Raw genomic sequence first — 24,754 nt, 5'->3', positions numbered from 1 at the left:
AGACACACAACCTTCAGCTGTAGGACCGAGTCTCGGCTCCCAGCCCGGGACCACCCTCTCCACGTGTGACCTTGGGGTGTCACAGCCCCCTCTGAGCCTCGGTTTCCGGTCTGTAAAGTAGAGGCCCCTCTGGATTCAAGGCCTCACTTTCTGGGAATGGGCCACACACAGAAGGGTCTGAAGGGCAACACCGCTACTGGCCACCTGTGGGACAGAGGAGCCCTTGCCCAAGCGGCCCTCTCTCCTCCAGGGACCGTGTGTTCCCCTGCAGGGCCTCACGCACAGAGCCTCTCATCATGGCGGGAGGGGAATAGAAACACTTTAATAAAACAGAAACGGCTTTGTGGGATGTCTTTGGAAGATGGAATCAAGGGCAGGAGACCGCATGGCGGGGCGGGGGCGCCTAGTACTTGAGCAGCCAGCGCGGCTGGTGCTGGCCAAGCGACGTGAAGTAGGACCACCACCAGGGCTTGCTGCCGCCGGCCGCGGGCTGTCTCCGGGCCCCCAGGGCCTCCTGGCTGGGGTCCTCGGGCTCCCTGTGTGGGCCAGCACCTCCAGGCCAACTTCTCCGTGGCCCGAGAAGGAACGTTTTGGGTCCGATCCTTAGCGGCTGGAGAATGAAGTCCACACGGCCGGCACTCTTCATCCGGGCAGGGATGGTGACTTTCTTGATGACCTTGGCATAGCCAGGGGCTTGAGCGATGACAATGTGGGACCCTGGGGGCAGCAGTCTCCAGTAGTCACCATCTGGGGCTATGGACAAATGGAATGAAAATGACTCTGAGACCTGGGCTCAGATAGCTTTGTGATGATGGGTAATGGGGGGCATGGGGGCATCAGCCTGGAGGGCAGCAGACCCCAAAGGTGTACCTCTGCATTGGCCTGGAATGTCCTTCCCACCTGCTCCCTCTGTCAAACTCCTATTCATCCCTCAAAACCCTGCTTAGGCAGCACCTCCTCTCTGAAGCCTTCACAGACCATTCCATCCCCCACACAGTTAGCAATCCCTCCCTCCTCTGGACTGTGTTTCCACAAGGAACTCACATCACAATGTACGGTATTTTTCAAATCAGCTGTGAAATCCCTGAGGGCACCCGGAGCCCACATGGGCACCCCAGCTTATCAGTGGGGTGTAAGCTCTAGGACAGGAACCCACGGGCTCCCTCCTGTAGTCTTTGAGAAGGTTTGCCCAGCAGTCACTTCTTGAGGAACATGGAATCCACATCGATGGGCACTGGCAGCCAGGACGTGAGCACAACCCCTACCCCCCCCCCACTGGACCCAATGCTGCAGGAGACACAGCTCGTGGTGGACGCAGACCCCGGGGCTCCCCACCCTCACCCCCCAGGCCGGCGCAGGACGGATGGAGCGGCGGGCACGCTCTGAGCACGGCAGATGCCGGCACCGCGTGGCCCCAGGAAGTGCTCACCGGTGGTGATGTCGTGGCGGATGCCCTTGACTAAGATCCGGGCGTTTTTGACCGGCTTGCCAAATTTGTCCATCACCACGCCTTTGATGCCCCGGTGCACCTGAGGAGACCAAGGACAGGGCGTGGATACGGCACGCACCCTCCTGAGCGCCCGGCAGCCCGCCTAGCCAGTCCCCACCCATCTCCAGGGAAACGGCCTGGCTAAGCCCAGCTCTGCACCACTCGTCTCCCCATCTTGAGTAAGCCACAGCCCCTCTGGGCCTTGATCTCCTCATCTGTGAAGCGAGGGTGACCAGTGAGCCCACTTCTGGGGTCCCCCTGCGGCAAGCAACCCCATCCTGGGTTTGTGAACGGCCCACAGTCCAGCTCCGGGGTCTGGCTGACATCATCTCCTGGGCCATGAGCGCTGAGCAGCAAACCCCTTCGTGTCCACCTGCGAACACATCTGAGCCCCCTGCCTTCAAAAGCAGAGCCGGTGTGGCAGGTTCTCTCTGAGCCGAGGTCCCGAAGGCAGCGTGGGGCAGCAGGAGGACACGGGCCCGAGGGTTTGGACCCTGGTGTCAGTCCTGGCCGGGCACCAACCCGCTCCTTCACCTTGGAAAGCTACCTGGCATCTCGGCCCACTCTCCCCATCTGTAACACAGGGTCACCGTGCCCACCTCAGGAAATAAGAATTAATACACGTGAGGCGCAGCGGCCGAGCTGGAGGCAGGACGGCCCACCCTCCTGATGGGTCCTAAGCACAGCCGCTCCCGAGCACACGCCCTGCAGCTCCTGCACACATCACAGTCAGACTAGGAAGCTGCACTTTCCAAAGAAATCACCGCCTGGAACCCTGAGCCCATGCCCAGTTCTGCTAAAACAATCAGCAACAAACACGCTGAACACCCTTGCTCTGTCAGGCTGCAAACAGCCAGAGGTTGAAGCTCACGTCAAAGGTGGCCGGGATGCCCAGGGGGGAGGGGAGACAGCATGTGGGCGCTGTCCTATCCCCGGAGGCTGACGCTCACGCCTTCAGGGCTGCCCCCGGACTCCCAGCCTCCATCCTGGCCCCTCCTTTGCTCAGGACACCTGACCAGCTCCCTCACCTGGCCTATTCCTCTCCCCCTTAGAGACACAGTTCACACTCCTCTTCCTCAAGGAAGCCCTCGCTGATGACTGGACACATCAGGGGCCTCTTCTGGGGTCCCACAGTCTGGGTTTCCACTCTCCCAGCCCTGACCTCACTGCGATGTCATCTGCCCTTTCCCCTACCCGCCCCCAGCCTGAGAACAGAGGCCAGCACACAGTAGGGCCTCATGTAATACCAGCACGCACCAGCGAGATTTTGGTCCAGCCTCGCTCTCGGGCTGAGGAGTCATCTTCATGCAGAACCAGGGACGCGGAGCTCTCAGGCAGAGGAGGAGAGATGGCGCGCCTGCCCCTCCCCTCCTGACCAGGGGGATGTAGACGCCCCCCCTCCCCCCGCCCCCCGCCCGGGCCTGGTCAGGATCACTGTGCAAAAGGCCTCAGTGGACACGACAGACGGATCCTTATCAGGAGGCCCGGGCAGCTGTCCTGGGGGCCATCCTGGGGGGCCGGCCACGCCCGGCCATGTGCTGCCCGGCCTTCCACGGTATCGCGCTTGCTATTAAATCTTTATACCCCGAGCCTTCACATACAATATCCACGGAGCAATCCCAGTTCCATTTAAGGCTCCTTAAAACTCATTTTCACCAGACAGCCGTAAAATGAAACGAGCCAAGAGGCCTGGCCTCGAGCCATTATCGACGATGCCAGGCCCCGCAGCGAGGTCACTGGCACAGCCGCAAAGAAGGAAGCGGGCTAACAACGCCCGGTTATTATCTGCGGCCTTGCTTCCTGCCTATTGTTGCAGCGGCTGGTCCGGAGGCTCGGCTCGCCTCCTGCCTGGAGAGAGGTTCCTGATCTTTCTAGAAAGCAGGGGGCTCGACAACAGAACTGGCGTTTGGGGCAGGCACATCTGAGTTCGAGCTCTGCGCAGTGGCTGGTGACACTGGACCCGCCCGGTCACTCTCTGACCCTCCGTCTCCTCCTCTGGCTGTATCACAGCCTCTGTGAGCCAGGATGGGAGCCCAGCGACCCCTGACCAGCACGATCCTTCCCCCAGCACCCCTGTTCCTCCATCTAAAAAATGCACTCACAACCCCTCGTTGTCTCCCTCGGGCAATCCTGTTTTCCTCTCAGGACCTGCTTCTCACGGGGACACTGCAGTGACATGCCATTTTTATGATTCTTAAAAATGCTCGGGGATAAGCAAAATGTAGAGGCTTCTACTGCGATACAAAAGCACTGTCTTGTTCCATTTTGAATGCCCGTGTCCCTTTCATGAGTGTTGTCTTATTCAGAACCACATCCCCTGATGGCAGGCCATGCTGGGGAGACTGAGGGGTGGGGCAGGGCTGGGAGAGGCAGTGGGACCTGCGGCATCTGGTCCCCACACGGCCACCAGGCCACTGGGAGACCTGGCTCTTGGGGCCCAGTGACGGGTGATTGTAGACACGTTCTCCGAGGCCCCCGCTCACAGCCTGCCCACCTCTGGTGACCTCAGCCCCACAACTGGTGGGGGGGGTTACCCCTCAGTCCGGGTGCCTCACTGCCGCCCCAGCAGCCTGTGCCCTCCCCTCTGAGTCCCAGGGGCAGATGTGCGCAAGGCCCTGCCTGGACCGCACAGACACCCCGCTGCCCAGCCATCACCTCCCGGCCCGCCCCCGACCAGGGCCTGCCCCATTCCTCCGGCCACGGCACCCCTGCAAGCCTAAACGCCCCACTGAATTCTAACACGTGCCGTCCCCCCTGCCAGAGGGGTCCCTGTCCTGTCACCTGATCTCCCTCTTTCTTTAAGATGCAGCCCAGGTGCCGTCTCCTCCAGGAAGACCCCCGTGGCCCCTGAGGCTGGGTCAGGTGCCTCCCCTGGGCTGCCCTGGTCCCTGCACTCCCCTTGTTGAGACCTTTCCTGTACTGGGGGCCCTGTTGTATGCCCCATGGTGTCCCCAGCCACCCCAGGGTGGCCGGTGAATCTTCACTCGTGAACACAGGTGGTTAACGAATAAACAAGTGAAGTCTAATCATGTGACAGCGTGGGCGCTGAGCCCCTACACACGGCCTGGGTCTGGCCCTCCCCACGCCAGGCCCCGGGGGCCGCTCAGAGCTCACCATCTCCACGAAGTTCAGGAGCGGCTCTTTATTGTGCTGCCAGATGGTATAGAGGGCCTCCTCGGCCGGGAACTTGACGCAGCCCAGCTCCACTGTGATCTCGAAGCAGTTGCTGTGTAGGTAGTTGAAGTCGGACATGCCTGCAGCACAGGGCGTGGCTCTCAACGCCGGCCCCCGCAGGGCCCTGGGCTGGGCAGCTGGGAGGGGCTGTGGCCCTACCCCCGCCTCCCAGACGAGCAGACCGAGGCCCGGGAACTTCACAGCTCCCACCCAAGGTCCAGCGAGCGGGCAGCTGCACTGTGGACCAAGCGGCCTGGCGCCCACGTCCGCGGGCTCACTCAGCATCCCTGCGGCCCCTTGGGGGGGAAGGAGCAAGCCCACTTCCAGCAGAGAAGCTGGGAGCATTTGGGGGCCATACGTGCCCCTGGGGCCCAAGCTGCTGGCCCTCCCCTGGCCTGAACCCCCAGTGATAACGTCCATTTACCTGGACGGTCCCGAGAACAGCCCAGGGAAGAAGGTCCTACTACCTTCATCTCCGGGGGAGCCTGGCCCAGCGAAGCCAATGGCCGGCCAGGGAGATGGCAGAGGCTTCGGAGCAAGTGGGGCTGACCGCCCCCCGTGTCTGCCCTCCACCCCATCTGCTCTGGGAGGTCTTGTGCAGCAGAAGCTGCAGCCGTGCTCTGAGGCAGCCCCGGGCCCTGATGGGGCAGTGGGGGCCCCGGGCCTTCAGAGCTTCAGAGCCTGCACCGAACCCCGGTACCCAGCGGCCACCTTCCCGACTTAACGTTCACGTCCACAGAGAGGCCGCACTCCCCTGCAGATGGCCTTTCTGTCCCTGGTCACTGGCCCCATGCCCTCCCTGGGTCCGTGTCCTGAGAGAGGGGAGCCCAGCTGGCCTCTCCCAGGCTCAGCCCCCCAGTGGGGCCTTTGCAGACCCCAGGAACAGGTCGTGCCTGAGACTCGGAGCCCACCCCCCGAGGGTCAGGGAACCCGCGCGTCTGGGTCCTGGGAGGGAGAGAAGCCGCCCTGACCCCCGGGAAGGACCACACGTGCCATCGTGGGCAGCAGGGGTGCTGAGCAGGGGGTGAAAGTGGCTCTAACGGGAGCTGAGGGGCCTCGCTCTCCGCCTCCACAGGAGAACGGGGGGCACAGGCAGGGTGAGTCCCAGCTCTGCCACGTGCCGTGGCCCTCGAGCTGGTCCTGCCCTTTTCTGAGCCCAGTTTCCTCATCTGCCAAGTGACATGAATAACAAGGGTCGTGCTGGCGTGGAGGGGTGGCCGGCAGCACGTGGAAGCACGTGGGCCCAGCCTCCAGTGTCCCCATGACACAGGGTGTCACCTGCTCCCACATTTCAGAGAAACAGCGAATATGGTTTTAGCGTAAGTACATCCCGCGCAATATCTGGGACTTGCACAGTACTTATACAGAACTGAAAACTCTTCCTTAACTTCTCTGAAATTCACATTTAACTGGGGAATCCCACATTCCATCGGGCAGCCCTACTAAACCCCAAAAGGCAAAAAAGAACTGGTCACGGGTGGAACCGTGAGACGTTAAGTGACCATTAAATAAACCACAAAAATGGCAACGGGGAAGTCACAGTCTAGCCCTTGCACGACAGTCGCACGTGAACTTCACCAAGGCCGCAAGAGAACCAAAGTCAGCCACGCCCGAACCCTCCCACCCCCAGGGCGTAAGTCCCCCCACACGTGAGGCACCCCTGCTGCTCTCCCTCGTTCAGGAAGCTCCAGAATCGAGTTCCCAGGAGAAGCTGCTGCGAGGAGGCAGCGGCCCCGCACCGCCCCATGCCAGCCCCGCCCCCGCCGGTCCAGGCCGCACCTCCTGTGAAGCTGTACCAGTCCGCCCCGTTGATAACGCTGCCCTTCTTCAGGAAGTTCCCCCCACACCTGTTCTCCGACTTGTCCATCATCATGGGGTGCACGTCGGCGTAGGCTTTGGCCAGCAACTTGAACATCTGGAGAGGAGATGGAGAGAGAGGTCCCCTCGAGGGCAAGACCGGAAGGTGGGCGCTCCGCGGGACGCCCTCCGAGCTGGGGGCAGTGGGGTGAGGAGGGGCCACCGCAGGGAACACCTGCAGCTCGGGTGGGAGGGGGACCAGGGTCCACGCAGAGGGCACAGCACGTGCAAAGGCCTGGAGGCGGGACGGCCAGGGCTCGGGGCACCAGTGATGGGTACATGGGTGCATCACGGAGTCCCTACGCACCTGGCTAGGGAGCGTGGGCTTCCTCTCGAGATGGGGTCACCCTGTGGGGATACTGGCAAGGCACCTGGAGGTCGGCTTTGCAATTTATAAAGCGTTTCCTGCCGCTGTGCAGAGGGCAGGCCTCGGGAGAGGCGGGAGGCTGGCATGGGCCTCATTTTCACTGACTTCATCCCCCAAGCGAATGGCTATGAAAACTGTCACTTCATTTCCCTAGGAGCCAGCCAGCCCCCGCGGGCGCCCACCGGCCTGCTGCCATAACCACGTGCAGTTCCCACCACGGCTGGGATGCAGCTCACAGGGCCTGCCACCCCCTGTTGGGGAGCCTCGGGGGCAGGGCCCGTCTGGGTGCGGCCCCGATTCCTGGGTGATGCAGAGCCCCTCCCCCCCCTAACCTCCCCCAGCCCAGAGCTCCCCCGTTACACTCCCTGCCCCACAGGGCCGCCAGGTCCTTCTCCCAGGCTGGACTCAGCTACCTGTACGTCCCAGGACCGGACACGGGTCTGACCCAGGGCGGAGGCTCCAAGTAGAGGTCAGGTGGAGGAGGGGCCCACCTGCACTGGGCCTGTTCAGGCCCTACAGCCCTGAGAGAGGTCTGTCCTGGGCTGGGCATCCCTCCTTAAGAAAAGGGGAGGTGGGCAGGTGGGGTCAGAAATGGGGAGCTGCTCCGGGCCAGAGTGAGAGTCTCTCCTGGCGACTCAGACCCCGGGACCCTGGGTTTGGGGAAGGATGCGTCCACTTTCTCAGGGGTAAGACTGCATGCAGTGTCAACTCGGTCCCAAGACACAAACCAAGCGCCCAAAATACAAGCCCACGCATGTCCTTCAGTCACCGAGGTCGGCAGTCAGGGACCGCCATCCTGCCAGCGGCCCCTGCCACCCGTGGGCTGTGGTCACCCATCTTCAGCCAGGCGTCCAGGTGGTGACGGGGCTGTTTCTGGAACTGTGGCCGGCCTCCAGCGCCTGTCTGCAGAGCGGGACCTGGGCTGGTGGGCGTAGGTTGGGCCAGCCCCTCTCGAAGGTCTGCTCCCCGACCACGCTCCCTCCCTGTCTCTCCCTCCATCCTGCCCTGGGGCCTCCTCCTGTCACCTGTCAGTCAGCCCCCTCAGGAGAGCAGGGAAAGTCACCACCAGTCCCTACAACCCCAGGGCGCTGGAGCCCCAGGCCCGGCTGGGAACAGGCCCGACCTGGGGGGAGGATCTCCACCCAGGGTCCAGGCGGGGGTGGTGGGTCGGTGGGGGAAGGACACAGAGACAATGACCCCCCCAAATGAAACAAGGTGGGGTGCAGTGGGCTGCTAGGAGGGGCAGACATGGGCTGACGAGGGGCCTAGGATCACAGGTCAGGGCCACAGAGAAGGACCGGCCTGCCCGGGACCTGGATATACCGCAGCTCCTTCCCACTGGGGGGTGGGCTGCATCAGGGAGGGCTTGGTCGGCAGGATGGAGTTTGAGCCCAGCTGGGGAGTAGGATTTGGGCAGAAAGGGCAGGTGTGAGGGGGACAAAGGGGGGCGAGGCAGGCAGCCCTGGCCGGCCTGGATGTTGCCCTGAGGCGCTGGCCCCCATCCACCGGGCACCGTGGAAGTTTGGGGGCGTGACTTGGACCCCCTGGCCAAGCCCTCCTCACATGCCCCAACTCCCCAAGCCTCTCCTGGGACCCTGGTTTCCACAGAGGCCGCCACTGGCTGCAGGGCTGAAGGAGTATCGATTGATGATCGATGATTGATGGCTGGTGGGGAAGTTCTCAGGGTTCTGACTCTGCGGGGACTCCTTGAGGCGAACTTCCCCCCAGAGGCGTCTTCACGCACCTGCCCCTGAGATCCAGAGATGCTGAGTCCAGCGCCCAGGGGCTCCTCCTGCCTGGAGGACGCAGGCCTCACCCAGGTATTGGCCCTGATCCTGACAGCACAGGGGGCGGAGGCCAGGCACAGCGGAGACCACCAGCCACCCCCGGGGGGCCCTGGCTGAGCTCCAAGTGTAGAACCTGGCACCCCTCCAGGTGCTAGGCATGTGCTGGTTGTAGTGGTCAGTGGGGGAGTGAATGAGTGACTGAATGAATGAGAGAGTGGGAGTAAGAATGAACAAGTGCAGGAACAATCGCAGGAGACACGGGTTCTGCACCCCCAGCCCTGGAGGAGGCTGGCCCAGCCCATCCCTGCTGGGCCTCCCCAGCCCCCACTGCCCACAGGCCCCTGAAGCCTCACTCCTGGGGGCCTGGCGGAGTCTCCACCTGCTCCACTGGGGTAGCTGCCCCTTGAGGACACCCTCCTTGAAGTCCACCTTAAGGCTGAGGATCCAGCACACACACACACACACGCGCGCGCGCACACACACACACGCACGCATGCACGCACGCACACACGCACACACACGCACACGCGCACACACACACACGCGCACACACACGCACACCATCCCTGCGGGTCCCCGCCCTCCCGGGCAGCCCCTTGTTCTGGCCAGGCCACACCTTCACTGGGCCAAGTAGATGAGCATCCTTTCCCGTTTCTGGCTCTGTCTCCCACCCTAAACTAGGACCCTCAGCGCAGGGCTCAGTCCTTCTCGCTGCGGTGGCCATGGGACCGGCCACACACAGGGAGGGACTGGGTGAGGCAGGGTTGACCTCTGGGTGGCCGCAGGAGGAGAACACAAAGAGAGCCAGCTCCGGGCACTTGTCTGTCCAGGACCAGTCCCACCCTCCCTGCCCTGCCCCCAGTACCAGGTGGAAAGTGCGAGAAGGCAGCAGAGGCCAGGCCTCGCTCTTCACCCCGAGTCCGGTCCACCAGGGGGCCTGCTGAGTGACCAAGCGGACAGCTCAGACCTGCCCAAGCCTCCCCAGGCTGGTCAAGGAAAGACTATCAAACTCTGTCTTCCCAGAAGGGCAGGAAAGTCTCCTGCCTCCTGACGGGGGAGGGAGGGCAGGAGCTGGCCTGGGGGCGGGGGGTCATCAGGGCAGCTGGGGCAGCTCAGCTGCAGTGCACTCGGCTGTGACCCACCAAAGATCACCCCCTGCCTGGCCTCAGTCTCCTCAAGCCCCATGCCCTTCCCAGAAGACCAGCCTCTAGTATCAGTCAGGGCAGGGGGTGCCCCCGGGGAAGGGAAGAACAGGGCTTGGTGAGGGGTCCGGCCATCATCACGGGTCTCATGCCCTGCTGGTCTGAGCAGCGAGCGAAACAGGCCTGGAGGCGGGAAGGGTCTCCTCAGGGCCCAGGCGACCGCTGGGGCCAAAATTCCTACTCTGATCTCACTGCATCCTCAAGTCCCAGGGTACCTGACCCTTAACAAACTGGCCGGACCCACAAGAAGGAGGGAGGCGCCAGGAGCCAGCCGGGCGCCACGCACGATGCAGCGCTGCCCTCTGCCGGTGTCGCCCGGAACCCCAGCCTCCCTAGGACAGGAGACACGGGGCGGCCTGGGGGGAGGGCACTCGGCCAGGGTTCCCACGCCAGGAGCTCCCAGACGAGATGAGACACTGATGGAAGGGGGGCAGCCAGAGGAGGGAGGGGCTGCTTCCAGCTGGTTGGAAGGCTTCCTGGAGGAGGGGGTTTGGAGGTGGGCCTAGAAGGCTCCTAATGTTTCCGAGCTCCATGGGCTTCACCAGCTCAGAACCGGAAGGACTCCGGGGCCCCGCGGGCACCACCCACACTGCTGCCTCTCCTGCACCCACAGCACTTCTGCCCAGCCTCTCACCTTCTCGTCAGGCGTGGGGGAAAACATCTTCTCCTCCTGGGGATGCTTGGAGAAGTCAAAGGGATAGGACACCACAAGGTCGCCCCCGTGGAGGCTGGCGGAGAGCACGAAGGGGATGGTCCTCATCCACTTCATTATTGCCTTCGTCTCAGGGGCCACCTGCCCAGGCGGACGAGGCAGCCCTCAGGACTAGGCACGTCCCCGCCGACCACCCAGCCCCCTGCCCAAGATTCAGGAATCCGTTCAGGCCCCACCGGGCACTTGCACATGCCCGTCCTCTGGCCTGGAACTCTCTTGCCCACCTCCTGGGGATGCCACCTCCTCCAGGCAGCCCTCCGGGGCACTGCCCCTGAGCGCCTGCCAGACTCTGGGTGCTTTCGGTACACGCTCCCCGAATCCCACCAGCGGCCCAGTGAGGACTATCCCCATTTTGCAGGCAGGAAAGCGAGGCTCAGAGGCTGAGGCTGTTAACCGCCAGCCTCTGCTGCCGTGGGGAAGGAGGACCCTCGAGGGTCCCAGAATACCCAGAGACCCTCGGCTGCAACAGCGGGGCGCGCGGCGGCTCCTACCTTACCCCACCAGTAGTGCTGTGGGATGGCGACGCGGCCACTGCGCATGCTGCGGGCCGAGGCCAGGCGGTAGTACTCGGACGTCAGGTCGGGGAAGTTGCGGTTCAGGTCCAGGTTCTGTGCGTTCTGCCTCCCGCTCGTCCACCCGTTGTAGCCGGCACCCTGAACACACAGGTCGCCCCCCACCAGGGGTCAGCGCGCCCACCCTGATCCTTCTGGAGGGAGGTGCAGGGCTGGGCTGAGAGTCGCGGGCAGGGCTGTGGTTTCTCTCTGGCTTCACGTGATGAACTTGGGAGCTGCCCTTGACCTCCCCTGCCATCTCTCCAGCCTCTGGGCTGATCCTCCAACCTCAGGCCCCGCACTGGCTGTGCCCCGCCTGGAACACCCCTTGCCAGGGCTGCACTGCTCGCTCCCACCCCCCGCAGGCCCTGCTCAGGGTCACCTTCTCCCGGAGTCCCCCCACCTTCCAGCCAGCACACGCTCCGGCCCCTCCCACCCCCGTCACCCTGTTTCCACGGCGCGCGTCACCTTTCAACCCACCATAGAACTACCAGTGTCTGTCAGCCCTCCCCACCCCCAAGTAGGACCTTGCCGATGTTGACGCCCACTGAGTCCTCGCGCACAGAGACCCTGCACCACCACTAGGGGCTGAACGAACAGGGGAGGGTGGAAGGCAGTGGCCACGGGGCCGGCCCGGGGGCGCTCACCTCGGCGGCCGCCACCTCATAGCCGTCGGGGTTCATGGAGGGCAGCAGGTGGACGCGGGTGGTGTTGAGCAGGCGCTGGATGCGGGCACTGCCCAGCAGGTACTCAGAGCACAGGTACTGGGCCAAGTAGATGAGCATCTCCCTGCCCGCCACCTCATTGCCATGGATGTTGCCGATGAGCTTCACCTCGGGCTCCACTGGGGGGGATATGGTGACCTGGGGGCATCGTCTCAAAGCCCCGGGGTCCCCAGAGACTTGAGGGCCCACACGGCAAGGGTGGCCAGTTGTTTTGGAACCTATTCCTACTCGTTTTGGCCCAAGCGACTCTGTGACTAATGAGGTCTCATCAAGGTCATCACTTTTGTTGAGCACATCTGTGATGTATAGCCATAACTATTAGCACGATGGATCAAAGATACTGATTAATCACAATATAAGTTATCATTGGTCTGTGGGAATTTCATTCATGGCCACTCTTCATGTTTGTGCAATAGAGTAGGGTATACATTGGTGCTTAGATGCGAAGGCAGCTGGCCCTTGGATGGATGGATGGATGGATGGATGGATGGATGGATGGATGGGTAGGTGGAAGGAAGTAAGGAAGGAAGGGAGGGAGGGAAGGAGGAAGGCAGAAAGCTGAAAGTATGGATGAAAGAATGGATAGATGGATGGGTGGCTGGAGGGATGGAAGGAAGGAAGGAAAGAAGGAAGGGAGGAAGATGAATGTAAGGATGAAAGGATGAATGGATGGATGGATGGATGGATGGATGGATGGAAGATGGATAGAAGGATGGAACAAAGGAAGGAAGGAAGGAAGGAAGATGCATGGAAGGATGAAAGGATGAATGGATGTATGTATGGGTGGATGGGTGGATGGGTGGGTGGATGGATGGATGGAAGGAAGGAAGATGGATAGAAGGATGGAATAAAGGAAGGAAGGAAGATAGATGGAAGGATGAAAGGATGAATGGATGGATGGATGGGTGAATGGATGGATGAACTGATGGATGGAAGATGGATGGATGGATGGATGGATGGATGGAAGGAAGGAAGATGGATAGAAGGATGGAATAAAGGAAGGAAGGAAGATAGATGGAAGGATGAAAGGATGAATGGATGGATGGATGGGTGGATGGATGGACGGACTGATGGATGGAAGATGGATGGATGGATGGATGGATGGATGGAAGAGTAGACCAGGAGCCTGACAGCCTCACTACCTGTGTGACCTAGGACAAGTCACCTCTCCTCTCTGAGCCTCACACTGCTCACATGGCAAATGGCATCTCCCTCCCTGGCTGTGAGCAGCCCAAGGACCGCCAGCTGTGGGAACAAGCGGCCATGTCCCTCCCACATTCCAAGGGTGTAAACAACCCTGAGGCTTTCCACACTGGCCACCGCCCTTGACCCTCTCACAGGGGACACCCCTCACCCACATGTTCCAAAGCTGCAGACCAATCAGTCTGAAAGCCAGAGTCCTGTCTTCAGCCCAGGGCTGGAGGGGTAGGAGACAGGGTGGGCCTTGGAGGCTGGAGTGGGGCTAGATGACCTCTGACCCCTGACGGGAGACAGGGCTTAGGGCTCATGACGTCCACGCTGCCCAAGCCACCAGGATGGAAACTGGCTGAGTGCGGCCAGCCCAGCAAAGGGGCCGGAGCCACTTAACCAAGACGAGGGGTAAGGACCAAGGTCAAGTGGGGCTGTTTCTAGACCAATCCCGTCTGACTTCCACAGTCACAGGGACAGACAAGCTGAGACACCAGACGAGGAAGGCCTGGGACCCTCACTCATCGACTCCCCAGCAGAGGCCAGAACGGGGCCCCTGTGCCCAGTGCTCTCAGTGCCCTGGAGGGGGGCCTCGTGGTCATCTTCTCCCCGCCACCCCGGAAACAGGCTGCAGCCAGGGCGCTGAGTCTTTGCTAGAACATCTGGATTCTTGGGCCAGAGCCCCGAGCCCTGCCCCCAGGGCCCACTGCCTTTCCTCGACCTGGCCCTGAAATTCAGTTTCACAGTAATTTTTTTCAGCATCTGCACTGCAGGCCCTTCTCAGTTATGGCGGAAGACCCAGGACTGTGGTGGAGTCTGACACCTCCTCAGCCCTGCAAGAACACGGCTCCGAGGGCCAGTAAGACGTGGCGCTTTCCACGTGGTCCCCCATCTCCAAACAGGACCTAAGCCTGATATGAGCTGAAATGGACGTGGGTTTTGAATAACTGGAAAAATTGCTGTATTCACATCACTTTCTGAATGCGGACCACGCAACTTAAAGGAGGAAACGTCAAGGGCCAGGACCCAGAGCCCCACATACCTGCCTGGGGTCCGGGTGTGCCAGGGCAAGGTTGCAAAAACAACAAAAGGTACAGACAAAGCACAGTTAAGTTCGCACTGCAGACGCACAAGGCCCGACGTGCCTACAGCCACTGTACACCCTCACCTCATGCCCCCTGACTTGCGCAGCCCACTTCTCCAGGACCGTGGCCCTCCCCGCTGCTCCTCCCAGCTCCCAGCAATGTGGCTGTGACAGTGGTCACACATGCCCGCTGGGACGGGACGTGCACCCCAGTGCCCCAAGCACACCCCGAAGCTCCCGCCCGCGCCCTGTCCCCCAGACATCGGGGACTTTGATCAGGACCCCGGATCTGGCTCGTGCACCCCAAGGCCAAGCAGGCCAGAGGCTTTTCCTGGCCCGAGCCTCTCACCCCTGCCCCCGACGGCGACAGCGGCTTACTCAGCTCGTGCTGGCCAGGCAGGCTCGAGAACTCGATGACCAGCAGCTCCCGGCCGTCGAAGCTGCGCCCGATGCTGTAGGTCTTGGCTATGTGGGTGCAGCGGGCCGCCGTCTGCTTCAGCACGCGTACCATCTGGGCATAGGAGTGGTGGGTGAAGCGAAGGAAGGTTGGCGGGTGGCCCGAGGGCAGCGCCTCCTCGACGACGTCCAGGCCTCCTGGGGGAGGGACGTGGGTGCCGGGGGTCAGCTGGGGCCTGCCCGCCCCCCTACCCCCCCCCAAGATGACGACAAGGGCCCCTGACCGCTCCCGGCGCCCTCACCCCGACCCACACTGCACCGTGGCAGCTTGGGGGTCGGGATCCACCTGTCCCCCTCGGATGGCTCCCCGGCCAGTCGGTGTTTGCTGGTAATGAAAGTTCTCTGTATAATGCTTAATATCAACAGCTAATAACAGCCCCCAACAGATGTGTACGGCAACACAGTTCCTAGCGTTGCTATGAATAACAATCATATGTAGCTAGTTTGGAAATTTTACGAAATACAGAACAGTAGAACACGAAGGAAGAAGCGCACAGACAGAATCCTCAACCCAAGGAAAACCTCTGTTCAGCTGCCGCCTCCTGACTTTGGGTGTTTCTGTGTCCCGGGAGCATCAAGCTATAATTGGGGGCGGATGCAGGTTCCTGTTCTGCTTTGTTTACTCAGCATCGTGGTGGACACAGTTTCAACGTCTTGTCAGGGAGGCAACAAGGCTCTGAAAGGCTCCCTTCTGTCCACTATTCCACTACCCTCCTGAGGCCAAACGTTAGCTGTTATTACCCACACAACAGTGAGCATGCGGGGGGAGGGGGAGGGAGAGGGAGGGGGAGGGGGAGGGAGGGGGAGGGAGGGGAGGGAGGGGAGGGAGGGGGAGGGAAAGGGAGGGAGGGGAGGGAGGGGATGGAGGGGGAGGGAGGGGAGGGTGAGGGAGGGGGAGGGAAAGAGGAAGAGAAAGAGGAAGGGAGGGGGGCAAGAGAAAAGCTTTTTCCCCAAATTTAAAGTTTTCTTAGGAGAAATTCCTGGGCTTCCAGGTCGAGGGAAGGATGTTTTTTTAGCACAATCCACAGGCCAGCTGGCTGTCCCCTCCCACCCACATAAGCACCCCAAGGCCGGCCCCAGTGGCCCCTGCCCACCCCCTTCCCTGAGGTCTCTGCGCGGAAAGACACAGGTCCCCGCAGGCTGGTCCTGGAGGAGCACTAATGGGGAATGCTTTTCCCAAGCGTCTCACTTGCCCTGTGGTTTTGTTTCTCCTCAAAATGGTGTCCGAGGGAGAAGCAAGCAGCTGGAACTGGCAATTTGGTGGCAGAATTGCCCAAAATAAACTCTCTCCAGCCCGCTCTGCGGGCTCTCCCAGGGCGGGCAGGCTCAACCCCACGGAGGTGTCTGGTTTCCTTCCTCTGCTTCTCGTTCCCCACCCAGCTGCCCCCGCCGTCCACGCTTCCTGCGTCCTCACGTGCAGATGGCTCCTGTCTGCCTGCAAGGTGACACCCACGGGCCACCGCATCGCACAGAAGCTGCGGGTGGACGGAACCCCCCAGCCCCCCAGATTCAGCTCCAGGATCAGCCCTGAGCCCCGCACAGCCAGCGAGCGGCAGAGCTGAAACCCAGGGCTCACTGGAGGCCAGCCCAAGGCACCTCTGTGTACCCCGCCCCCGCCATCCTCGGTGTCCCAGCCGGGAGCCATGGACACAGCAGGTGCCCAAGAGCTGTTTGGTGAATGGACAGATGGATCCATCCACCAGTGACTGGCCTGGCTCACAACCAGCTCCACCAGCCAGGAGCCGGCCGCCTGCTGCCACTGGCCTTCCCAGAGCCTCCACTTTGCCGTCTGTAAAATGGTTACACCAATATTCAGGGTCGTTGTGGGGTTTTCATGAGATCGTACGTGTATAGCACTTGGCCCCAGATCACGTGAACCTCCCCGTGAGCTCCATGACATGAGCACGTGAGAAGCCAGAAGCCGATGTCATTCTGCACCGCCCAGTGTCACACAATGGCCACATGTGGCTATTTGCATTTAAGCTCAAATTCACTAAAGTCTAATCAAATCAAAATTTACATGCTTAGTCACACTCGGGAGCCACGTGTGACCAGTGGCGGCTGACTGGGGTGGCGGTGGCACACAGGGTTCTGTTAGTGGGGCTGCTGTGGGTTCCACTGTGCACTGGAACTATCCCTTCTCACCCAGTCTGGAAGCCCAGCCAGGGAGTAGGGAGGCCTGCAGAGGCACTTGGCCTGCACGTTCCCCCCCCTCCAGCATCTCTGCCAAGCGGGGCCCCAGGAGCTCCTTGCACACCCCCCAAGACGGGGGGCTCACCACCACCCACGGCTGCTCGTTCCATCACCACCACCCAGGGCTGCCCGTTCCACCTCCACTGGTTTGTCCACACAAGAAACCACAGCCCATCTCTGCAGCCCCTCTTCCCCTCTCCCCTGGGGCTCCACAGACCCCACTTCGAGGAGTCTGGCTGCCACTCCCAGCCAGTATTCTACGTGTGATCTTTCAGGACTGACCACAGGCATCACCAGGCTTTGCCGGCAGGCCTCACGGGGGGACAGGCCCTCCTCACAACAGTGCCCTCTGTTCTCTGATGGCGGGGGAGGGGTGCCGTCGGGCCCTCACACATCTCTGCCCTCCCAGCCGGGCACCTGCATCCAGGACCTCCTTGTCGGCGCCCTGGCCCAGGCACTTCCCGCCCGACGCGTGTCCTATCCGCCCGCCCGACCCCCAGCTGCTCACCACCACGGGACGCCAGAGCCCACCTCGCAGCTTCTCCAGGGGGTTGTAGCAGCCTTCCTCCTGGCCCACGAAGTAGCGGCCGCAGTCAAGGAAGTAGGGCCACGCCATGTCGATGGCGTCAAAGGCGGGCTGACAGGCGTCCCGCAGCGCCTCGCAGACATGCCGGCAGGGCCTGCGCGCCCGGCCGCCCTCACACCGTGGGACCAGCACGGCACAGCCCAGCAGGCGCAGGTCCGGGTTGCACTGGCCCTCCAGAAGGTGGTGCAGGACGCTCAGCAGGACGTACTCGGAGCTGGACTCCACCGCCGCCCGGGACCGGTGCTCCAGCAGCGTGGGGAAGGTCGTCTGGTTGTAGGAGGCGTCGCTGCAGGTCTGGAGCTGCAGGTCCACGCATGTAGCTGGGGGAGGGGGCGTCACCACGTCACTCCCTCCCACGATGGCCCACCCAGACGCCTCCTAAGGACTTGCCCAAGCCGACCCGCTCAGGACCGGGGCCTACGGGATGGGCACCTGCAGCGTGGCAGGGAGAGGCCAGGGCCTGTGCGAGGACCAGAGAAGCCTCCCAGGGCTCACTGGTGAGAGAGCAGGGCAGGCTGCTCTGGGTCTCAGCTTCCACGTCTGCCAAAGGCGTGCAGGAAAGCCACCCTGGCCGAGGGTCTGCCACGTTAGGGCATGTCACTGACTTCTATATGGGGAAACTATTTTCCTACTTTTAAAAAAATCTAGTCCCGGGCTTCCCTGGTGGCGCAGTGGTTGAGAATCTGCCTGCTAATGCAGGGGACACGGGTTCGAGCCCTGGTCTGGGAAGATCCCACATGCCACGGAGCAGCTGGGCCCGTGAGCCACAATTGCTGAGCCTGCGCGTCTGGAGCCTGTGCCCGCAACGGGAGGGGCCGCGATGGAGAAAGGCCCGCGCACCGCGATGAAGAGCGGTCCCCGCACCGCGATGAAGAGTGGCCCCCGCTTGCCGCAACTGGAGAAAGCCCTCGCACGAACCGAAGACCCAATACAGACAAAAATAAATAAATTAATTAATTAAAAAGAAAATCCTTAAAAAAAAAAAAAAAAAAAAAAAGACTAGCTTTAAAAAAAAAAAAAAAAAAAAAATCTAGTCCCTCCACTTAGAATACACCAGACGCCTAAATCTGGCAGGAGGAGCATTGAGAAAACGTCTGCTTCTGAGCACCTCTGATAGATCAGACCCCACGTCACCTCCAAAATCATCCCGAGATCAATACTCCCTTCCTCGTTTTACAAAGGAGGAACTCAGGGCCAGGGAGGGAAGGGGCTTGTCCCAGCCCTGGACTCAGCAGGTGCCGGGCACAGACCTGGGAACGCACAGGATAAAGAGCTAATGCAGCGGGTGTGTGCACACCTCACGATCGGAACCGAGCTCACTTAGATCCCGCCTTGCGGGGGGAAGGGGGGAGTGGTGGGGCGAGGGGAATGGGAGGACCTTCTACAGGAGCCCGGGGCAGAGCCAAGGTCGGGAGCCCAGCTGCACAGAGGGAAGGGCCTCCTTGTCTCGTTTTGTCTAATTTCTAGCTGTTTAAAATGGGTCTGGATTTAATCGATGGGCCACCTTATTCATCACCCACTTTAGAACGGTGGGTTCCACCCCCTAAAACGCTTTGATAGTGTGAAGGGCCTGCATCACTCCTACGAAACGAAACCGGGAAGCCCGTGTACCGTACCGCTGTCCGCAGCTGCTCTCCCGGGGCATCCACCTGGGGAGAGAAAGGGCGGTGCTATCAGGGGGGCGGACCCCCGCCCATCAGTCGTCCCCCAAATGTGCACAAAGGCTCTGCTGCTTCTCACTGCGTACTGGCCAGGCCCCCAGCCCCCTGCCCACCCTCCCCTTCACAGCCACCCTCTGATGTCCACAGGGCCATCCTCCCGTATTTCACAGGAGGGGAGACTGAGTCTCGAAGAGGTCACACGACTCCCCTAACGGAAGACAGCCAGGACGAAAGAGCCCTGACTCAAGAGTGTTGGCCGATCGCCGTGGTGTGAATACTTCCACTGTGGCCAATTTCAGCTTCCTGCAGCTGAACTCGTTCTCACCAAATTCCCAAATATTTAACAAGCAGCCCTCAGAGGCTGTACCAGGGGCTGCACCCCACCAGTGACTCTCACCCCACGCTATTCCAAGTTCCCCCGAGAGTCAGGCAGGCAGCGGCCCTCTCCCTTCCAGAACACTCTGCAGTGCGCTGTCTCCTGTTTCCTGAGAAGAGGACCAACGCATGAACTGTCCTTGGAATTGTGGGTTTCAAGGGTCCTCCCCGAGGCCCAGACACATGGACCCAACAGTGAGACCCCTGGGAAGGTCACTAAGACCAACCTCAACCAACACTACCTGCCAGGTTCCCCATCAGAGGCAGGTCCCAAGTGCTCTGTGAGAGCTAAGAGGAAAAAACCGGCTCCAAGAGACGGAAATCAGATTTAAAGCTCAGCTGGTGCAGGGGTCCTGGGAGGGGGAGGGCACTTCCCTGGTGGTGCAGTGGTTAATACTCCGAGCTCCCAACGCAGAGGACCCGGATTCGATCCCTGATCGGGGAACTAGATCCCACACGCATGCCGCAACTAAGAGTTCACATGCCACAGCTAAGGAGCCCGGCTGCCGCAACTAAGACCAGGGGCAAATAAGTAAGTAAATAAATAAATAAACAAACAAACAAAAAAGAAAGCGGGAAGTGGGCGCAGGGGGAGCCCAGAAAGAGCAGTGAAAGGAGGCTAGGACCAGAGGGAAAGGGTGTGTCTAACCCCGTAACCTCATCGGGAGCTAGACCTGGACCACAGCAAGGGTGGGAGCTGCTTCTAGGGATTCGCCTTAAGATCTGGGGGTCGTGGAAACCTGCCTGAGCACACGTCAGTCCCCAGTGGCGGGGACGCGGCGGGGACGTGGCATGGTGGGTTCCCCCACTGTGGACAAGGCGGCCGCAGTCCCTGACCCCTCGGGCCAGCTCTCGAAGCTCTCATGGGATGGAGACGTTCAGGGTGCCCTCTCACCACCAGGTGAGCCAAGGATTCAGGCCGTCCTAACCGGCCGGCACCCCTTGGCAAAGTAACGGGCAAGAGAATAATTTTCCTCAAGTATCCAGGCAATGGGGCTGCCGCCCTTAATGCAACAGAGAGGGCTGCTGCGTGCCCACCACCCGTGCCCTCGGCTACCCCGCAGTGCCCGCTGGGAGGAGGCTGGCGGTGAATGAGGACACCTGCTCTCAGCCTGCAGCCTGGAAATTTCCACACACCCGCCCGCCTCCATCACCCGACTCCACGCCTTTATGGTCTAAAGTGTCTCCAGGCTTGTGCCCACTGCCCTCTGCGGAATGAGGAGGCGTGAGGATGAATCAAAACATAAGGGAAATAAAGAAAGAACCAGAAACCGGCCCAGGACTCAGCTTGCAACACTGCGCTGTTATCTGCTTGTCTGCGTTGATGTCAGGAGAAGAGATGAAAGGCCGCGATTGGAGCAGGACCCCCTGGGAGCATCCGTGCCCAGGGCTCACATTCAGAATTCACGCTCAGCCGACCCACCCTCACAGCCCGTGCGAGCTCGGACCCATACGGACGCCACGACTCAGTCAGCTCAGGAGCCCAAGGCCTTCCTAGACGGATGGCTCCAGCCAAGGCCCCCGCCCCCTCCTTATGCCTGCACCCACCACGCCGAGGCTGCGCCTGCCGTGTGCCCAGCCCAGAGCCGAGGGGGGCAAACCTGAAAATTTGCTCAGATTCTCAGCAGGCGCTCAGTGAGCAGAACCCCCGCTGGCCCTGGGGCCTCTGCTGGCCTCAGGCAAACGCATGGCGGGGAGGCTGGAGCACAGTTACTCCCACACCTGCTCCTTCAAAGCCATCAGATGCCACACAGCCGCCTGGATTTGAGTGGATTTGACAAGTGGATCCTCCCGGTTTCACGTGGCTTCGAGCCTCCCTGAGTCACAGATGAGAAAACTGAAGTTCGGGAATTAAGCTCCTCTCTGTGCCTCAGTCTCCTCATCTGTAAAATGGGGATGATAATAAGAGTGCTCACTGTTGTTGGAGGGTCCGATGAGGTGGTGCTGAGGCCAGGGCCTGGGCCCAGTAAGGGCCCAACACACAGTGGCTCGGGGTCGCACGGGGAGAAGGAGGGACGGCCCGTTGTGACCCTCCTGCCAGACAGCGATGCCCAGTGGGAGGACAAGGGGGCGGCACCTGCTGACTTGGTCACCAACACTTCCAGGGTGGGCACCAGGAGCAAGACAGAGAGATGGGTGGACTCGTTTCCTGCGGCTGCCGTAACAAAGAACCACAAATTGGAACAACAAACATTGTTCCTCTCATGGTTCTGGAGGCCAAAAGCCCGAAATCAAGCTGCTGGCAGGCCACACCCTCCGCAGGGTCCGGGGGCGGGTCCTCCTGCCTCCTCCGGCTTCCACCCCCAGCAACCCTTAGCTATGGCCACATCACCCTGATCCCTGCCTCTGTCACCACACGTCCTTCCTGGTGTGTCTGTGTCCAAATTTCCATCTTCTTCTAAGGACACCAGTCATTGGATTCAGGGCCCACCCTAAACCAGTCCTAATGTGACCATACCTGCAAAGACTCTGTTTCCCAATAAAGTCACAGTCACAGGTATGGGGCAAGGGGGGGCTAGGACTTCAACATATCTTTGGGGGACACAGTTCAACCCATAATGATAAGCAAGCCCCAGGGGGTGCCTTTGGGGAGCTTGGGCTGGGGGTGGTGTCAAGAGAGGACACACCATGCAGTATGGTAGCCACTAGCCATGTGTGGCTATTGAGCACTTGAAATGCTGTGAGTCCAAATTGACATGTGTTTTAGGTGCAAAATATCAACTTTCAGATCTAGCACTTAAAAAAGAATGTAAAATAGTTCATTCATAATTTTTACATTGATGACAAAATACTGAAACAATGTTTCAGATATACTGGGTTAAATAAAATTTGTTATTAAAGTTAATTTCACCTGTTTCTTATTATCTCCCTCGTGTGGCTTCTGGGAAATGTGAAATGATGTATGTGGTTGGTATCATTCTGTTGGGCAGCTCTGGTCCAAAGGCTGCTTTTGAGCAGTCCACACGTGACCGTTACACCTCTTGACCACAAGGTGTCAGCATGTCTTCAACCAAGGAAGCAAGACTGACCTGGGGCTGAAGGTCTTAAAGACACGGAACAATAATAGAATGAGGTGAGAGAGGTCGGGCCATCTGCCCAAGACCATACAGCAGTGTAGAGGACTCAGGATTTGAACCCAGACCTGCCTGGCCCCTAGGAGCATGAAAGTTGCCTCAAACCCCAGGCTCCCGATAAAGACCTGAGGGAGGCAAGGGACAGGCAGGGGGCAAGGGTCTGGGCCCGCTCTGAGCCCTGGGACAGTAAGGACCTGGATATAGTCCTGGACATAGAAGCCTGGACTCAAGCTGCCTGCCCCTGCCCACGTCAGCATGCGGTCTGGAAAAGGCACTGGGTTTCCACGGACCACACATGCTCATCTGTAAGGAGAACATCCAACTAGAGGAAGGAATTATTCTAGAAACAGTCACTGATGCCACCATGGAGTGGAGGACAGAGATCCACCCTGCCCATCCCTCCAGGTGAGGAAGGGGCAACCTGGGTCCAGAGGAGGGGGCTGCATTTCTCCCTGGAAGAAGGGGAGGTCAGGGAGAGCTTCCTGGAAGAGGGGACTGTAATCCCTGACAAGCCTATAATTCTAGACATTTCCTGGGGCCTCAGGGGTTCAGGGGAGGGTCCATCCATGACACCACGCAAGTTCCATCTGCATCCCGTGCACAGATGTGCAGGCGTGCGTGTGAACACACACACACACCCATACACACTCTGCCTGGCCCGGGTCTTTCTGTAGCAAGTGGGGGAGGAAAAAGGTGAAGGGGGGCAGAGGAGGAGAGAAAATTCAATTTGGGCTGAGGGAGAAGAAAAGGAAAAGATGGCCCTTGGCACATTTGAGAGAGGCATTTTGCTCCTGGCACACCCACTTGGCTGGTGCCCGCAAGTTCTCAGGTATCCACAAACCTCCAGCGCTTGAGAGATTCCGAATCTGACACGCCCAGACCCCTGTGCCCCAGGGGACCCCCGCCCTCCAGGGGCACAGATGTCTGCTGCTGCTAAGGACCCTGAGGGCAGTGGACTAGATACACTCTCACCTTTAAACGTAAAGGGAAACCGAGGCCCACTCCACTCCAGAACGGGAGGTGTGGTCAGGACCGGAGCCCGGGCCCCCAGCTGGCCCCCGCCTCAGCCCAGCACCCCGCACTCCCAGGCGCACTGCCCCGGGGGGGGGGGTCCCTGGCTCCCGCCACTCTCCCCCTCCCCCTGCCCCAGAATCCTACCCCCTCCTCCCCGGCCCTCTGCGCCCACTTCCGGAGACGCTGTTGTCCACGCCACAGAGATGGGAGGGAGGGGTCAAGAGTTTGCCCGGCCCAGAGGCCGCCCCCTTCCTGGAAGGACCGGGGACCTCGGACGACCTCTCCTCCTGCAAAGTTCTGGCACCTGCTCCCTCGGACCCCACCTGCAGGGCGCCCTGCCCGCTGTGCCCAGACCGAGAAGAACCCCCTGCCAGAGCACTGGGTACCTCCGCTGCCCCCAAGCTGCCTGTGCGTTCCGCCCCGGGGGTCCCAGCCTGGATGCGCTCAGAGAGCCGGCTGCCCCCTCCTGGGCAGACCCCGAGGTCCAAGGTCACAGGGTGCCCACTTGGGGACCATGGGTCACGCGGGGGAAAGTTCCCGGTTCCGGGGCGCCGAGTTCCACCCCAGGGCGCGGGCGGTACGGCCTTACCCGCGGCGTCCGTGTTGGGCTCGCACCAGGGCCGGGCGGCGGCGAGGACCAGCATCGCGAAGAGAAGCGGCGGCGGCGGGGTCCGCATGGTGGGCGGCAGGCAGGGTGGCGGGCAGTGATGTGGCACTCGGGCCGGGGCGCAGCGCCGCTCGGGCTCCCGCCCCCCACGAGCGCGGAGTCGGGTTACAGCACGGCGGCGCCAGGAACCGCGCAGAGCGATGCGGCGGGAGGGACCAAGGAGCGCTCAGCCCGCTTCCGGGGCCGGTGCTCCGCCCCGAGGGGTGGGTGCCCCCCGTGGGGCTCGGTGTCTGCCTCCCACCTGACCTCCAGATCCCCTGCTGATCCTGCCTGCGAATCCTGATTCCTGGACCCGAGGGGTCTGTGGGCAAGAAGGGGTCCTGGCCCGCGCTGGACCCAACTGGCGGGGAGCCAGGCCAAATCATCCCCAGCTCTGGGCCTGGGTCCCAGGAGAGGAGTGATGGAGTGTCCCCACCTCCCCGCGCTGTCGCAGGCTGTGGATGCACCTGAAGGATCTGGGGCGGGGGGGGAGGGTCCGGTACCAGGAAGGCAGGCAGCTCCTCGGTAGCCTTGGGTGACTCCCCGCCTCTGAGCCTGCACCCTGGGGAAGAGCCCCCTCCTGGTTTGCTCCCAGCAGGACCTGGCAGGGAGT

At 61.1% G+C, this 24,754-nt stretch overlaps 1 protein-coding gene across 2 annotated transcripts; it reads right to left on the bottom strand.

The window, feature by feature from the left end:
• Window positions 1-301: 301 nt before the first annotated feature.
• CPZ (carboxypeptidase Z) lies at window positions 302-24,293 on the bottom strand. Of its 2 annotated transcripts, XM_007172307.2 has the most exons (11): window positions 24,085-24,293; window positions 18,988-19,020; window positions 17,317-17,691; window positions 14,515-14,730; window positions 11,787-11,983; window positions 11,080-11,241; window positions 10,511-10,669; window positions 6,443-6,578; window positions 4,604-4,743; window positions 1,430-1,529; window positions 302-753 (listed from the first exon to the last, which is right to left on the bottom strand). In XM_007172307.2, the coding sequence occupies exons 1-11, from the start codon at window positions 24,170-24,172 to the stop codon at window positions 404-406; spliced, it is 1,956 nt and encodes a 651-aa protein (XP_007172369.2). In that variant the 5' UTR covers window positions 24,173-24,293; the 3' UTR covers window positions 302-403. The 2 variants fall into 2 exon arrangements, with proteins under 2 accessions (XP_007172369.2, XP_057403491.1); XM_057547508.1 differs by lacking the exon at window positions 18,988-19,020.
• Window positions 24,294-24,754: the final 461 nt, after the last annotated feature.

The sequence above is a fragment of the Balaenoptera acutorostrata genome, chromosome 5, assembly GCF_949987535.1.
Source record: "Balaenoptera acutorostrata chromosome 5, mBalAcu1.1, whole genome shotgun sequence".
In the NCBI taxonomy this organism is placed as follows: Eukaryota; Metazoa; Chordata; class Mammalia; order Artiodactyla; family Balaenopteridae; genus Balaenoptera; species Balaenoptera acutorostrata.
This window is presented reverse-complemented; position numbering and strand designations above follow the sequence as displayed.